This window comes from Cherax quadricarinatus, chromosome 75, assembly GCF_038502225.1.
Source record: "Cherax quadricarinatus isolate ZL_2023a chromosome 75, ASM3850222v1, whole genome shotgun sequence".
NCBI lineage: Eukaryota > Metazoa > Arthropoda > Malacostraca > Decapoda > Parastacidae > Cherax > Cherax quadricarinatus.
The window spans coordinates 7,741,289-7,757,797 of NC_091366.1; the positions used below are offsets into that span (position 1 = coordinate 7,741,289).

Consider the following 16,509-nt stretch of genomic DNA (forward strand, 5'->3'; position numbering starts at 1 on the left):
AAACTTATTCCTCTATAATTTTTACAATCTCTTTTGTCCCCCTTCCCTTTATATAAAGGGACTAATACACGCTCTCCGCCAATCCCTAGGTACCTTCCCCGCTTTTATACATTTATTAAACAAAAATAGCAACCATTCCAACACTATGTCCCCCCCTGCTTTTAACATTTCTGTCATGATCCCGTCAGTTTCAGCTACTTTACCCCCTATCATTCTACGTAATGCCTCACGCACCTCCCCCACACTCACATCCTGCTCTTCTTCACTCCTAAAAGATGGTATACCTCCCTGGCCAGTGCATGAATTTACCACCTCCCTTTCTTCGTCGACATTTAAAAGTTCCTCAAAAAATTCTCCTCATCTACCCAAAACCTCCCTCTCGCCATCTACTAACTCCCCTACTCTGTTTTTAACTGACAAATCCATTTGTTCCCTAGGCTTTCTTAATTTGTTTAACTCACTCCAAAATTTTTTCTTATTTTCATTAAAATTTCTTTACAGTACCTCTCCCACTCTATCATCTGCTCTCCTTTTGCACTCTCTTCACCTTTCTTTTACTCTCCATATACTGTGCTCTTCTTATAACACTTCTGCTTTGTAAATACCTCTCATAAGCTACCTTTTTCTCTTTTATCACACCCTTTACTTCATCATTCCACCAATCACTCCTCTTTCCTCCTGCACCCACCCTCCTATAACCACAAACCTCTGCCCCACATTCTAATACTGCATTTTTAAAACTATTCCAACCCTCTTCAACCCCCCCACTGCTCATACTTGCACCAGTCCACCTTTCTGCCAATAGTTGCTTATATTTCACCCAAACTTCCTCGTCCCTTAGTTTATACACTTTCACCTCCCTCCTACTTCTTGTTGCCATTTTCCTCTTATCCCATCTACCTCTTACTCTAACTGTAGCTACAACTAGATAATGATCCGATATATCAGTTGCCCCTCTATAAACGTGTACATCCTGGAGCCTACCCATCAACCTTTTATCCACCAATACATAATCTAACTACTTTCATTACACGCTACATCACACCTTGTATATTTATTTATCCTCTTTTTCATAAAATATGTGTTACTTATTACCAAACCTCTTTCTACACATAGCTCAATTAAAGGCTCCCCATTTTCATTTACCCCTGGCACCCCAAATTTACCTACTACTCCCTCCACAACATTTTTACCCACTTTAGCATTAAAATCCCCAACCACAAGTACTCTCACACTTGGTTCAAAACTCCCCACGCATTCACTCAACATTTCCCAAAATCTTTCTCTCCTCTATACTTCTCTCTTCCCCAGGTGCATATACGCTTACTATAACCCACTTCTCACATCCAACCTTTATTTTACTCCACATAATCCTTGAATTAATACATTTATAGTCCCTCATTTCCTGCCATAGCTTATCCTTCAACATTATTGCTACTACTCCTTTAGCTCTAACTCTGTTAGAAACCCCTGACCTAATCCCATTTATTCCTCTCCACTGAAACTCACCCACCCCCCTTTAGCTTTGTTTCACTTAAAGCCAGGACATCGAGCTTCTTCTCATTCATAACATCCACAATCATCTCTTTCTTATCATTCGCACAACATCCATGCACATTCAGACTTCCCTCTTTGACAATTTTCTTCTTCTCATTCTTTTTAGTAATTATTACAGGAAAAGGGGTTACTAGCCCACTGTTCCCAGCATTTTAGTCGACTTTTACAACACGCATGGCTTACGGAGGAATGATTCTTATTCCACTTCCCCATGGATATAAAAGGAAAAGTAATTAGAACAAGAACTAAGATAAAATCAAAGAAAAATCAGATGTGTATAAATAAACGTGTAGTGTGACCTAAGTGTAAGTAGAAGTAGCAAGACGTATGTAGACAGTCTGTACTGTCTGCACAGACAGCCTATGCTGTCTGCCAGCTTAGTTCATATTTCGCACCACTAAAGTGCTGCCCTCTGGACCTGCCCAGGTCTGTGGGACGCTGGTCCCACACACTCTCACTCTCTCAGAGGTCTAGCAGCAAGACACAAGGCCTACTAGTTCTCTCCCTCTCATGGGCATGGCCCTACCGGGTCATGGGCACAACACACAAGCTTGTGTACCCACTACGACATTACAAATAAAGTAAAGAAGCCTCCGAAGCAGTTGTGTTTGCCCGGAGAGAGGAAAGTAGGAATGAAGTTGCTCACTTCATCACCCTACACTAGTAACATCCGTCTCTCAACGAGTTATCCTGATGTCGTGTCTGCACGTTTCAGCATCCAGACACAGGTACAAGCAGGATTTGGCCGACATTTCCCAAATTTCTTCGAGAAATATATGTGGCGTCCCAGTGACTCCACGCTACAGTGTCCCACGCTGTTTCTCAAGTCACATGTTCAGCGTCACTTGTATGTTCTGCTTTTGTTTAGCTCAACACAGCTGTTTCAGCAAGTCAGAGGTGAGTTTTGTGGTGATTTCTGCGTCCAGTGTGCGTTTCGTCATGTTGTGGGTTTGAGAGGAGGAAGTGGTCAGATGCTCCCTCGCCATACACTCACCCACGCTCCTCGCCACCACACTACCGTACACCACCACACCATCACTCCCCCTGCTGTTTTCCATGTGAATTCATTGCCAGAGCTGTGTATCCGAGTGCCCGAGGCCACTGGATCAGCAAGCTACGTGAATCAGCAAGCCACGTGGATCAGCAAGCCATGTGGATCAGCATGCCACGTAGATCAGGAAGCCACGTGGATCAGGAAGCCACGTGGATCAGCAAGCCAAGTGGATCAGCAAGCCACGTGGATTAGCAAGCCACGTGGATCAGCAAGCCATGTAGATTAGCATGCCACGTAGATCTGCTGCCCGAATCACATTGACGTCACCGATGCTGCTGCCCGACTTCATGACGTCACAATGTTTGCTGACGTCACAATGCTGCTGACGTCACGCCTGACATCACATGATGTCACATCGAGTGTTTCGGTAATTATTTCAGTATTGTCGAGAAGATTGAGAGAAGATATATGTCGTGTGTTAATTAATTCCTCTCGGTCAGTGTTCTCACATGTTAATGTATGGCTTAATGTCAATTTTGTGCACAGAAAAGCATCTTTTGCTAGTTAAGCCATGTTGTACCGCGGGTCTGTGTAAAGTTTTCCGTGAGTCCAGTGTGGTCTGCGGCCAGACCCCTGAGTAGCACCACTGTGTTAAGTCACCCGGTATGACCAGTGCGTTTGACAGCTGATATTACTCAGTCCCCAGCGACAGAGCCCCTTTGTACAGAAAGCTCTTATGCTCGTCACTCGTAATGTTCTGCAGAATCGTACCTCCTACGATTCCCATCGAGATTTGTTTCACTTCACCTCCAGACCTTCAGAGTGCAGTTATATGTAGAGAAACAAGTCTGGGTACACTTAGACTAACCTCTGCTATAACTCCAACTGCCGAGAGAATGACACTCGTCAAGCTGCAGTTAGCCCTGTCGGCAGGCGCTGTGTCAGCCTCGTGTCACAAGCTTCAGTGAGCTCCTGCACAAAGAAGATGTCACTTTGACTGCTAGCTCGCTCACTGCAGTCTGGTGTATGATGTTACGACTCCCAGATGTTTCGCCCAGTCGTCTCTGCCACGACTCGCTCCACAACTCACTCCACGCTCGCTGGCAGTGACAGCCCAGTGACAGTACCAGTTGAGAAGTGTCCTCCTGAGTCGCTGGCCAGAAGTCCTGCCCAGTTGCCGTGTTTTGATGATGCCTCACTTGAGGGCACCAGCATGTCGTGCCCCAGGTTGAGTGAAACCTGTAGTGACTCCTACTATGACTGCTTCACCATTCTAGAGACCGCACCCTGTTATGTCACAGCTTAGCCGCAGCGATGTCTCCTGTGTTGCAGTATCTGTCCAGATGCAGGAAGGCATGCAGTGATGCCCTTCGACGCTCACTGCCTAAGACCACGATGTTTAGCACACCCATGTTTTTTTCTTCCCTCCCAGTAGAAAGTTTTTTTTTTCCATGTCCATATGTATATACATGTTTTTATTTTGTGTTCTGTGCCCTGTTTCTATGACAGAGAGACCGAGTTTTTTTTACCGCCAGACATGGTCGGGACAACCACGTGGCAGGTGGATGAGCGTATGTAGACAGCCTGTACTGTCTGCACAGACAGCCTATGCTGTCTGCCAGCTTAGTTCATATTTTGCACCACTAAAGTGCTGCCCTCTGGACCTGCCCAGGTCTGTGGGACGCTGGTCCCACACGCTCTCACTCTCTCAGCAGCCTAGCAGCAAGACACAAGGCCTACTAGTTCTCTCCCTCGTGAGCATGGCCTTCCTGGCCATGGGCACAACACACAAGCCTGTGTACCCACCACAACATTACAAATAAAGTAAGAAGCCTCCGAAGACATTTATCATTCACTCACCCGCTACCAGAATCACCAAATAATTCTGTTTCACACGTACCTGTAATCTTGCATATTTAGAGACAGACAAAAGACACCAGCAATCCTACCATCATTACTTTTAAAAACTAATAATTTCTTTTCTTTCTTTCAGCAAACTGGCTGCATCCCACTGAAGCAGGTGGCCCATGAAGAAAAACTGAAGTTTTCCTTTTTATATTTAGTAATATATACAGGAGGGGGAGTTACTACCCCTTGCTCCCAGCATTTTAAGTCACCTCTTACGACATGCTAGGCTTATGGGGGAAGAATTCTGTTCCACTTCCCCATGGGATATTGGCAAAGACAGTGATTATGTGTGAATGAGGTGAAAGTGTTGAATGATGATTAAAGTATTTTCTTTTTGGGGATTTTTCTTTCTTTTTGGGTCACCCTGCCTCAGTGGGAGACGGCTGACTTGCTGAGAAAAAAAAAAAGTTTCCTTATTGTAATACTAGCTACATTAATTATTTATGACAGACCCAAGACCAATTTCATTTGGAAAATTATCTTAAGTTTAATAATGTGTATATAAAAAAAACAGTTCTTACAACTCACTGGCATAGTTCCACCTAGGAAGGGTAACTGAAAAGAAAACTTCCACCATCATTCACACTTTATCTTTCTTAAAGTGGTACAAAACATACAACCAATATATATGAGAAAAACTCATGACGACATTGCATTCCAAGTCGGACCAGGTTATCTGTGTATTGTTCTAGTCACAGTACTGTGAGTTCTTGTTCTTTAGGAGCACAAACATTGTGGCCCAATGTTCAGTCTTTAACCCTTTCAGGGTCCAAGGCCCAAATCTGGAGTCACGCACCAGTGTCCAAGAATTTTCAAAAAAAAAAAATTTGTTATTTTTTCTTATGAAATCGTAGAGAATCTTTTTGTGAAGGTAATAAAACAAAAAGTACGAAATTTGGTGGAAAATTGACGAAATTATGCTCTCGTGAATTTTGATGTGTCAGTGATATTTACGAATCGGCGATTTTGCCGACTTTGACTCCCATTTTAGGCCAATTACATTATTCCAGTCAACCAAATTCTTAGCTATTTCACTAGTATTACTTCTATTCTATCGATTGAGCACAAGAAATCGCCAAGTCACCTGTTTCAACTACAAAATAAAGTGATCGGAAATTGTTAATTTGGCCAATTTAACACAAAGTTCAAAATATTCCAATTTCAAAATAGGGTCCAGAATGAACAATGTAGGCATTCCTGGCACTAAACTAACATTTCCTCTGTTCATTAGTTATATTTTGAGGCTTTACAAATAAATTCCATTTTGATTTTTTATTCACATAATGAATTTTTATTCACACCAAAAAATAGAAGATTTACTGTTATGCAATACTGTAATAATTGTATAAATATCATCACCATATTTGTGAATGTATATTAGACCCACCAGCTGATGTGTATTAGACGTGTGAGGTCGTTTGTTTACTCTTGAATATCGGCAAAAATTTAACATTTCTGCTACTTTGAGCTCAGTTTCAAGCCATTTCCAGTGCTAAAACCAATCAAAATCATCTCTATTTCTGTAATATGTCTTCCATTCTATCAAATGAGACCAAGAAATCGCAAATACAACTATAAAAAACATACGAAAAAACACTGCAAAGTTGCTGTTTTAATCGAAAAATCATGATTTCATTTTTTCTCTCTCATTATACACAGTGTGCTGTAGGATCTGTTTTATGTGGTGCACACATACCACATAGATGTATTCTCTCATATCTAGGCCCAAATGTACCACTCACAGTTTATCAGAGTGAGCTGAGCTCATGGCGTAGATCTACGGTTTGGACCCTGAACGTAAAGCCGTAGATCTACGGGACGGATCCTGAAAGGGTTAAACTACTGGTTTGGAGACTCCTGTGCCCAGGCACTGTTGCACAACTTCCAAAACTCTCATATGGTTCACTGGTCTCCACAAGTTGTTTCGTAGCTATGATTATGCTAACATTCCAACAGCATGTAAAATCTTCAGGGCCTAACATCTGGCTAAAGACCATCTGAGCAGTGGCATGCTAAAGCTTAAATGAGCCTCAGAGACCTTACTGGGGACTACCAGGTGTGGAATAGGTAATGACAGGTGTACAATATTCCAAAATGGTACCCTTATGGTCTCTAAACAGAAAATAGGTACCCGTGTGATATACCACTTTGGAAAATCGCCCTGTGCCTTGTATGCTCGAGGTCAGGGTCAAGGGTGGGCTTCAGCATTTGTTTAGTAACGTTACATTACAACTGTATGGAAACATTGCGCCAGCAAGCAGCCGACACTCGTGTGCCTTACATGCCGGAAAACACGGTACCTGTGACCAGTTAAGCCAGTTTTTCTACTCCTTCAGCCCAGCCTGGGACCAAGCTTCTCTAGTGCTTGACTAGTCAACCAGGCTGCTGCTGTTGGTAACCCACTGGCCAACATATCTATCTCAGCCTAGTTGATATGGCATTTGGCAGTTTTATTTTTTTGAACGGCCCGGCCATATCTCACCGAGGCAGGGTGACCTAAAACGAAAAACAAAAGTTTTTATTTTTTAATTAAATAATTTATACAGGAGAAAGGGTTACTAGCCCCTTGCTCCCAGCATTTTAGTTGCCTCTGCAGACACACATGGCCTATTACGTAGGAAGAATTCTTTTCCACTTCTCATATGGTGCCCCTGGCTTCCCTGCTTTTCACTATGACAGGGATCACACCAGTTAATCAAAATGGGACCAAGAAAAAAAGCTCACCCGAGACAATTACTCTCTGCCATACAAGAACAGCGTCTTGCACTTTTATTACCTTGTGCTCTTCTCTTACATAAATCCAGCTTTCAGTCTCACTTAACCCGATTAGTAAATACACAGGAATGCATTTTTTGTTTTGTTTTTTTGCTTTACCTGGAGGTGGAATATTCTGCCTTTGTATAAGGTGGCAGAGAGTAGAGGCCAACAGATTCTGGTTGTGAGGGTGGTTATGGCAGCACTGACGCATAAGGTGGATGGTGGCATCCTCGACACTGCTGTAGTCACTATCGCTACCCCCAGAGGAACCACATCCTCGCATCAGAGGTTCACTCCCACGCACCAGAGGATCACCTGAAAAGTAGTTTAATACCTTTCAGAGCAGGAATGCAAGCAATACTGTACAACAAGTACAAAGTCCTCTTATCTTTGAAGACCTGTGTGTGGAGACCAACAAACAGGAATGAACCAGCATATGCCATACTTCTCTGAAAGATGACATGTGACAATAGATCACACTAATAATTTCTGAAAATAATATTGTGAAATGAACATTTATATACAATACTTCTAGACTCTACTGGAAAAGATTGGACTGTGCATATTTGAACTAGGTTTTGATTTTGCATGGTTAACTTACATAAACTCACTTATTAATTCTTTAACTGTTTACTACTGACATTTGCATCCATACTAATAATATATCTGTTATATCTATTAATAATAGAGGCTCATAGCTCCTATCATAGTCTCAGACCAAGCCTAATAAAATAAAAAGGAAATACTGTATTACAGAAAAAAAAAAAAAAAAAAGGAAGTACAGAAAAGCTAAATTTAAAAAAAAATAAAAAAGCACAGAAAAGTTAAAGTTATTCGTCATGTTATATGCTCACTAGACAAAGAAAGACTAGCAATTCCCTGCTATTTGCAAAGCATTTAACAGGCTTCCATTTCACACTACCAGAGGATAGTAGCACTATACCTCCCAGGATAATTGCTATCTACCCACAAACTACCTATTAAATATTTTTTTTTATAGTGATGTAATTCATACCTAACACAGTCAGCAAAGGCAACCAAAACACAGATCCTTCAGCTGAGCCCAGCCAATCCCTCATTGGTGGCTCAGCACAGAGCGATGCTAGTGTGTGCAGCGTCCGCGCCACTAGGGAAGTACTCAGAGTAGGAACTATAGCGGCTGTGATTTGTGGTGGAGCTTGTGGAGTAGCTGATGAGAGGGTATCTTCTGCACTTCTGGATTTTTCAGCAAAGCTGGCTTTTTCAAGATCTGTTGCACTCTCCCCAGCACTGGGAGATGTGCAACTCTCTACCTGATGCAGAACTTCAGTTTTGCACCACTCTGAAAAGGTAATAAAAATTTATTAAAATACAAACCATTGTTTTTAACATGCTGGCCATCTCCCACCACAGCAGCATGGCCCAAAAAATAAACACTTTTATCATTATTCAACACTTTCGCCATCATTCATACAATCATTATCTTTGTAGAGGAGTGCAGATATGACAGCTTTCAGATGCCACTCCAAACAGCAAATATCCCAAACCCCTCCTTCAAATTGCAGGAATTGTACTTCCCACCTCCAGGACTCAAATCCAGCTAACCGGTTTCCCTGAATCCCTTCAAAAAATATTACCTTGCTCACACTCCAACAGTTCGTCAAGTCCCAAAAACCACTCGTCTCCATTCACTATGTAACTTGCTCACACATGCCTGCTGTATGTAGATTTATAATCACAACTAAATACTAAACAAATATAGTAGAAAATGTTAAAGATACAATTAGAAAATATAAGTCAAATGCATGAAGAGGCAATGTACTTTTAAGTATACATACTATGATAAATCATACCGAGTTACACAATATTGATGAGTTAACCATTTACAATACCTTTATTATTGATATTAATACAAAATAACGTAACATTTTAGAAGCTTTGCATTTCATTATAATCAAATTAACTAAGTTCAAAATGTTTATGTAAGGGAATACCAAACTGTGAAATCAAAATATCTAAATTTTCTGGAGCCAATAAACAAAGAAAAAAAACAATGCTCAATGAGCTTACCTAGAATACCATGAACCAGTAATAATGGAAATCCAGAGTCGAGCATGAGGTGTATGGCCTGGGGCGACTGTGCAACAGTAGCCAGAGTCTGCAGGTGTGCTGGGGTGAGAGAGATCATGCTTGGATCTTGAAGAATTAATCTTCCTTCTACTGCCCCTGAAGATCCCTCTACCCCCTCTTTCATGTCATCAGTTCTAGCTGCACGGATCTCTGCTTCTCTGTCTTTCCTGTTGGAATGGTTTGTGTGTATATCAAGTACTATATAGGGTACAACATGTATTCTTTGTGCCAATTATCAAATTCAAAATTGTCACTTCAACTAGTTTTTATTTAAAATAAAATTTCCCCCTCCTTGTGTTTTTTTTTTTTTTATTTTATGCTGCATCTACCATCATTTTCCCATAGTTTTTCACCCAATTAGTTAAAAACAAGTTCATCTGCAATTTAACCAAACACATTTTGAAGATTATTATTCAAATTCTTGATGTCAAAAACAAAAGAGTGATCATCATTAAAGCATGCCGGGTGGAGGAACCCAACATAATTTCATATTGAAATTAATATCCAATCCTGTTAGGTGTTTCAGTGCAGCAAACATTTATGCTGGACTGGTAACTTGTAGTGTGACTTCTCAGGATACCCTAAGGCTACTGTCTATGTGCTCAGTACCTTCTAGGTTTAAGTAGTGGATGAATACGTGTTCATGGTCTCCCTGTGGTGTTAAGTATTCAGTGCCAAATTTGTCGTGCATTTTTGAAGATAGAAATTAATATGGGCAATATAAGTCAATGACACAAGAGTCAATTACACATATCATTGGATTACATAAGGAAAGCCATCCAAAGGAAGGAAATAATAGAAGCCATCAGTGTGTATGAGCATTCAGTAAGGAACTGGTTGTGCCAGTTCCACAAGGGTGGTGATGGTATGCCCACACCAACAGCATGTCCAGTGAAACCTAGAAAATATCTCTATGTACATTAATAGAGAGAGAGAGATTGAGACAAAACCACGTGTGACTGCACAGTTTAAAGAAACTAATCCAGAACAGCTTCATAATGTGCCTAGTAGAACTGTTAATAAGCATTTGAAGGAGCCTGGTTACAGCAGCTATCGACATGTCTAGAAACTGAGTGAGCCACATGCAAAGAAAGTGTGAAATCGTATTTGAAAGAAATACCAAATGAGGATCAGGGAAGGGTGGAATGAGGTTCTTTGAGTTATGAAGCCACTTTCAGTGACCTGAAGAGTGGTGGGAAGTTAGAACAGATAGACACCCAGGCAGCAACCCTATGGACCCATGCTACACCCATAATACTACAAAACACCTTGAAACTCTTCAGAGCCTGGGCTTGTTTTAGTACTGAATGTGTAGGTCAGTTGACCATGCTGCCGAAAAAGCAAACATGAACCAGTACAACTACCTAGATTTGCTCTGTGATCATTTCCCTGAATCTTTCCCAGTGTAAAGCGATGATTTTATGAAAGAATGTGCTCCTTGCCACCCTACTAAATGAGTTATTCATTAACTTCCTAACTGTAAAGTTCCCTTCTTTGATAATTGGCCAGGAAATTCCCCATACTTCAAGAACCCCAACGAGAACTTCTGAGCTGTGATACGAGTTCTAGATGGGAAGGATATCAGCTCACTCCCACAGGTGGAGATCATTCTTCATAAATCACGAAACAACATATGCCAAGAAATCCTTAAGAATTTGTGTGAATCACTTCCAATACAGCTAAAGGATGTCCTAAAACACAAGGGATGACATACAGAACACTAATTTATTGGTAAGAACACAACAATATTTTTTTTCTCTCTATGGCCATGGTTTAAGAGGGAACTGGCTTAATTTGATGATGAGCACTGTACAATAAATGAACAGAAACACACATTCTCTATTTGTATTTCTAGCAGCAAACCTAATCCAATACCCATTTAGGAACTTCTTACTAAACAGCAACAGCAGCAGGGGTCATGTGTAACGTCTTTCAAACACCTTGGTGAGGCACAACTCTTACTTCCGCATGTCTAATAACATTTCCACAACCACAACCATATGGTGTTTCTACTATATCTAAGCTACTTTATGTTATTCCTAGAACAAAAATACTATATCATTTTTTCATTCTATATTTCAATCTCAAAGAACTTAATACAGACAGTTCATATCTTCTCAATTACTTACAACAGTTCATGACTACCTCAAAAGCACAGTATGTAGAGAAAAGCCAGCCTCACCTGTCATCTGTGATTGACTGGTTATTGTCAATAACTGTTAGTACACACATGTTTAGCAGTAACTGAGTGAAGAGCTGTGGTCGAATGTGACACATGGAACACATGATGTGATCCAGGCCGACTTTCACTTCACCTTCGCTTCTTTCTGACCACTCGTAAACTCGTCTGCAATTGAGAAAATTGAACATTATAAGCAAATTATAATCATAACCATACATTTTTTTCAACACACTGGAAGTTTTTCACTAAGGAAGGGTGACCCAAATGAAGAAACACTTTCATCATTCACTCTATCACTGTCTTGCCAGAGGCATGTCAATACTACAATTCAGATGCCCCTCTAAACTGCAAATATCCCCAACTCCTCATTCAGAGTGCAGGGCTGTACTTCCCACTTCCAGGACTCAAGTCCAGCTACCCCCCACAAAATGTTACCTTGCTCATACTCCAACAGCTCGTAAAGTCCCAAAAACTATTAGCCTCAACTCACTTCCATCTAACAAGCTCACACATGCCTGCTGGATGTGCAAGCCCTTCACACACAAAACCTCCTTTGTCTCTTTCTCTCCAACCTAACCTAGGGCAACCCCCTACCCTGCCTTCCCTCCAACATAGATTTATACATTAAGCCATTCTACTTTGTTCTATCCTCTCTAAATATCCAAACCACCTCAACAATCCCTCTTCAGCCCTCTGGATAATACTTTTAGTAACCCCACACCTCCTTATCTTCAAACTATGAATTTTCTGAATAAATTTTACACCACATATTGCCCTCAGACAACATTTCCACTGCCACCAGCCTCCTCCTCACTGCAACATTCACAAGCCATGCTTCACTCATAAGTGTTTGTACCACTATACTCTCATACATTCCCCTTTTTGCCTCCATGGTTAATGTTCATGTCTCCACAAATGCCTCAATGCACCACACTTTTTTTCATCAATTCTATGGTTCATCTTATCTTCCACATACTTATCTGCTGACAAATCCACTCCCAAATCTCTGAACATATTCACTTCCCCCATACTCCCTCCTTCCAAACTGATATCCAATCTTTAATTAACTCATTGTTGTCCTCATCACCATGATCTTTCCTATGTTCACTTTTAATTTCTTTCTTTCACATAGCCTCCCAAATTTGTCTACCAGCCTTTGCATCTTCTCTTCAGAGTCTCCCAAAAACACAGTGTTATTAGTAAAAAGCAACTGTAACAACTCCCATTTTGCATTGGATTCTACATATTTTAATCCCACACCTCTCCCCAACGCCCCAGCATTTACTTTTTTAAAACTATATATAACCATAGTTGTTTAGTTAAGGATAGCATCCAGGATGCTAAATATTTTTTGAAAAAACTAGAACAAGCTATAAATGATTATGGTGACTTTTTGTAAACTCATTTTTGCATGTGTACAAGAAATACAACAAAAGTGAATAGCAAATTCTTCCCGACCTCAATTCTGGGAAGCGAGGTCATGCACGTACACTTTATAGTTACATATACAGTATACCTCTGCAGAACAATGACTGATGATAAACCTAGGACATCATTCATTAAATGAGTTGCTTTCACAAGCACAAAGACCTCTCAAGCCAAAAGAAATTGAGGAGGTAGAGAGAGGGAGAGATATTGAAGGGAGAAGAAGATGGTGAACAAAAGTGAGGAAATGAGTAGGGAGGAGGAAGAGAGAAAGATGTTGCTAGTCACAGTTTCACAATAAGTGCACAACACATGCTTACACCCAGACACTAACATAGGAGCTGATGGGTGATGGTGGGGAAGAGGAAATGGGAGAAGGAGAAAGAAGAGAAGATTTGAGATAAGGGAGGGAGAGGAATGTAGGAGTGTAGAAAATGTATTGGCAAGATATTATGCTGTAAAAAGTCAGAGATTTTTAAGAAAAGAGTGAGGCAAAGATTCAAGTACACAGGACTGAATGGGGAATATTTTCTAGTAAAAATGAGCCTCAGACAGGAATGCATTATGTTACTGAAGATACTGAACATGTTTATAGATGGAGGTTGTACAATTGCTGAAAGGAAGAGGTGTCATCCATAAAATTAATAAAAATTATATAAATTGGGGGTGATCACAGTTGCAGTTAGCTGGGAAGTGTATGTTAGGCATTAAAATAAATTGTAGTTTGAAGGGGTATGCAAAGTGAACAGAAAAAATCTGGGAAAACCTGTCAGTAACTGGGATAAGTAACTGAATAACAAAAAGGCACAATACCGTGACTGGAACGATACACAAATAACCCGCACATAAAAGACAGAAGCTTACGACGACGTTTTGGTCCGACTTGGACCATTGACAAAGTCACACTAGTCACTAATGTGACTTTGTCAATGGTCCAAGTCGGACCGAAACGTCGTCGTAAGCTTCTGTCTTTTATGTGCGGGTTATTTGTGTATAAGTAACTGTACTGCTGGATACCTTCTTTAAGTTGTGCACCCATACACATTCACATACATCAACCAGATAACTTCTGCAACCAATGCTCCCCTGGTAAATCTGAGTGGCCCAAGAATAGAAGTGATTATGGCAAGAAGACAGTTGAGAGGCAGGTCCAAGAGCAAAAACTCAACCTCCACAACCCCATACATACAGACGAGTACACACACACATTTCAATATACAGGCAGGCCCAGCTTTACAGCAATTCACTTTACAGTGTTGCATTAATGCAGAGGTTTTCAGCTATACCAATTCTTCATCTATTCATACTTCCTACAATAAATATATTCACCACTCACTATAAACTAAGGACAAAAATATTTCAAGCTAAGTAATGTGTGTACTGTGTATGTATTTTTTCTACTGCCCACTTAATATATGATTATGTTAATATGTTATCAGGCTTTTACATGCATCAAAAAGTGAAAAAAAGGCTTTCACTTTATAGCAATTTTAGCTTTACAGCAGCAGCCTGGAACCTAACCTGATGTATAAGTGGGGCTTTCCTGTACCTAAAAGCATTTATTACTTTGTTTTAAGATAAAGAAGCGAACCTGAAGAGGTCATCAGTAATGAGGCTAGTGGTATCATGAGGAGTGTTCCAGAGAACAGCTGCAATGCAATGTAGCACTTCAGCACTAACTCCACTATTGATGCTTCCAGGTGATGACTGTGGTGACTGCTGCTGCGGCGCTGGATGAGGGGGACCAAGGTTATGATGGTAGTCGTCACTTCTCGGAGATGGAGATGGTGGATACATTACAACGTGGTTTAGCCATGATAGCAACACTGAAACCCCTTCCATGCTGCTACTGCCAACACACAGCTCATACAGCAGGGCAATTGCTGCATCTAAGCTGTTTCCACCTGTCACATGAAAAAAAAAAAATATATATATAAAAATATTGATCATCATTGAGGATGCATAAAATTTTGGGGGATTACTTAAGTATACTTGGTGGATTGAAGCTAAGTAATTACATCCCTAACGACCCAACTGCAATTGACAGGCCTTCAACTAACTACAGAAGTTTGACAGTTTAGCTGCCAAGATTGTCAAAATCAGTGTTTGGTCTCGCTTAACTACAGATGCAGGAAAAACACTTAAGATTAGTAAAATTTATACACAGGGTGAACTAAGGATTACAAAAAGATTCAGTAAACATGCTTTCAAAAAATATGTGAAAAATGCAATAAGAGATGCCTTACCTGCAGGTTGTCTGAGGAGAGGGTGAGTGAGCAGTGTCATAATCAAGGTGTGGAGGAGCTGGGGTGAGAGTGCTGCCAGGGCCAAGGTGGTGGCTTCCAGGGGAGCAGAACCAAGAAGTGCCAGGTGGAGAGGCCATGGAGGAGTCAGTAATAGAGTCACACAAGCTTCCATCACTCCAGCTACTGAGGCTCCTGCTTCCACGCCCACACTAAGGCCTCCCTCCACACGACACATACACTGATTGATCAGTCTTAGCCACCACATGCTACAAAGACAAAAAATGCATTAGCACCTGTATTAACTCCTCTATCTATGCTATGACAAAAGTAGTATACCTTACATTTAATCATTCAGAATAACAAAAGTCTTTGGTACATCAAATTTGAAAAAGCTACTGTGAAGTTATTAAAAATATTAAGCATAAAGTTGAGTAGTGGAAGTCTGGCCTCATGCCAGGCTGTGGGAGTAAAAGAACCCTAAAAACTGGTCACAGATATTCCAGGATGTCACTAGGTAAAAACTGCAAATCTGCTCCTCACATACCTTGCCCGATGAGGAGCATAATCAGTAATTGCAGTTTCATGTACACCTCTAGAAGCTCCTCTGAATGTAGTGGTGCCAAGTAACTTTAACTGAGATAAGCCGAGCGTTGATGAATCGCGGGGTCGATGAAGACGGACAACAACAATGGAGGCAACAACGGGCCGTGGAAGTACCAGACGAACACGGGAGAGTCCAGCGGTGCTCAGTGGTCCACTCACTGGCATGAGGTATCCGCCTTCAACTCCCACCTCCACGCACACAGCAGATGGGCAAGCTTTTGGAGAAACATTCCTATATTACATTTTATGCACACCACTTTCCTTCTCCATTACAGTCTCTCCTCATTTAGCAACATACTCATTTAACGACTTGAACGTATGAAGGGCTCTATGACCAGTATGCATACCTAAATAATGTATATTAGAGCTGATTTCCTCTATTCTGTTTATTACAATACACAGTACACTGCTGTATAAACATTTAAATTTTTTTTTTTTTTTCAACAAGTTGGCCGTCTCCCACCGAGGCAGGGTGACCCAAAAAAGAAAGAAAATCCCCAAAAAAGAAAATGCTTTCATCATCATTCAACACTTTCACCACACACACATAATCACTGTTTTTGCAGAGGTGCTCAGAATACAACAGTTTAGAAGCATATACGTATAAAGATACACAACATATCCCCCCAAACTGCCAATATCCCAAACCCCTCCTTTAAAGTGCAGGCATTGTACTTCCCATTTCCAGGACTCAAGTCCGACTATATGAAAATAACCGGTTTCCCTGA

The 16,509-nt window shown here is 40.9% G+C and overlaps 1 protein-coding gene across 8 annotated transcripts in view; it reads right to left on the bottom strand.

Annotated features, from left to right (window-relative positions):
- Bruce (BIR repeat containing ubiquitin-conjugating enzyme) overlaps positions 1–16,509 on the bottom strand; it is a 231,818-nt gene that overhangs the window by 64,689 nt on the left and 150,620 nt on the right. For all 8 annotated transcript variants that reach the window (XM_070101002.1, XM_070101006.1, XM_070101005.1 and 5 more), the window contains 7 exons: positions 15,723–15,996; positions 15,179–15,444; positions 14,524–14,836; positions 11,508–11,672; positions 9,266–9,492; positions 8,232–8,537; positions 7,334–7,531 (listed from right to left, as the gene is read on the bottom strand). In XM_070101002.1, the coding sequence (XP_069957103.1) occupies positions 7,334–7,531; positions 8,232–8,537; positions 9,266–9,492; positions 11,508–11,672; positions 14,524–14,836; positions 15,179–15,444; positions 15,723–15,996 (1,749 nt within the window). The remainder of the gene's footprint in view (positions 1–7,333; positions 7,532–8,231; positions 8,538–9,265; positions 9,493–11,507; positions 11,673–14,523; positions 14,837–15,178; positions 15,445–15,722; positions 15,997–16,509) is intronic.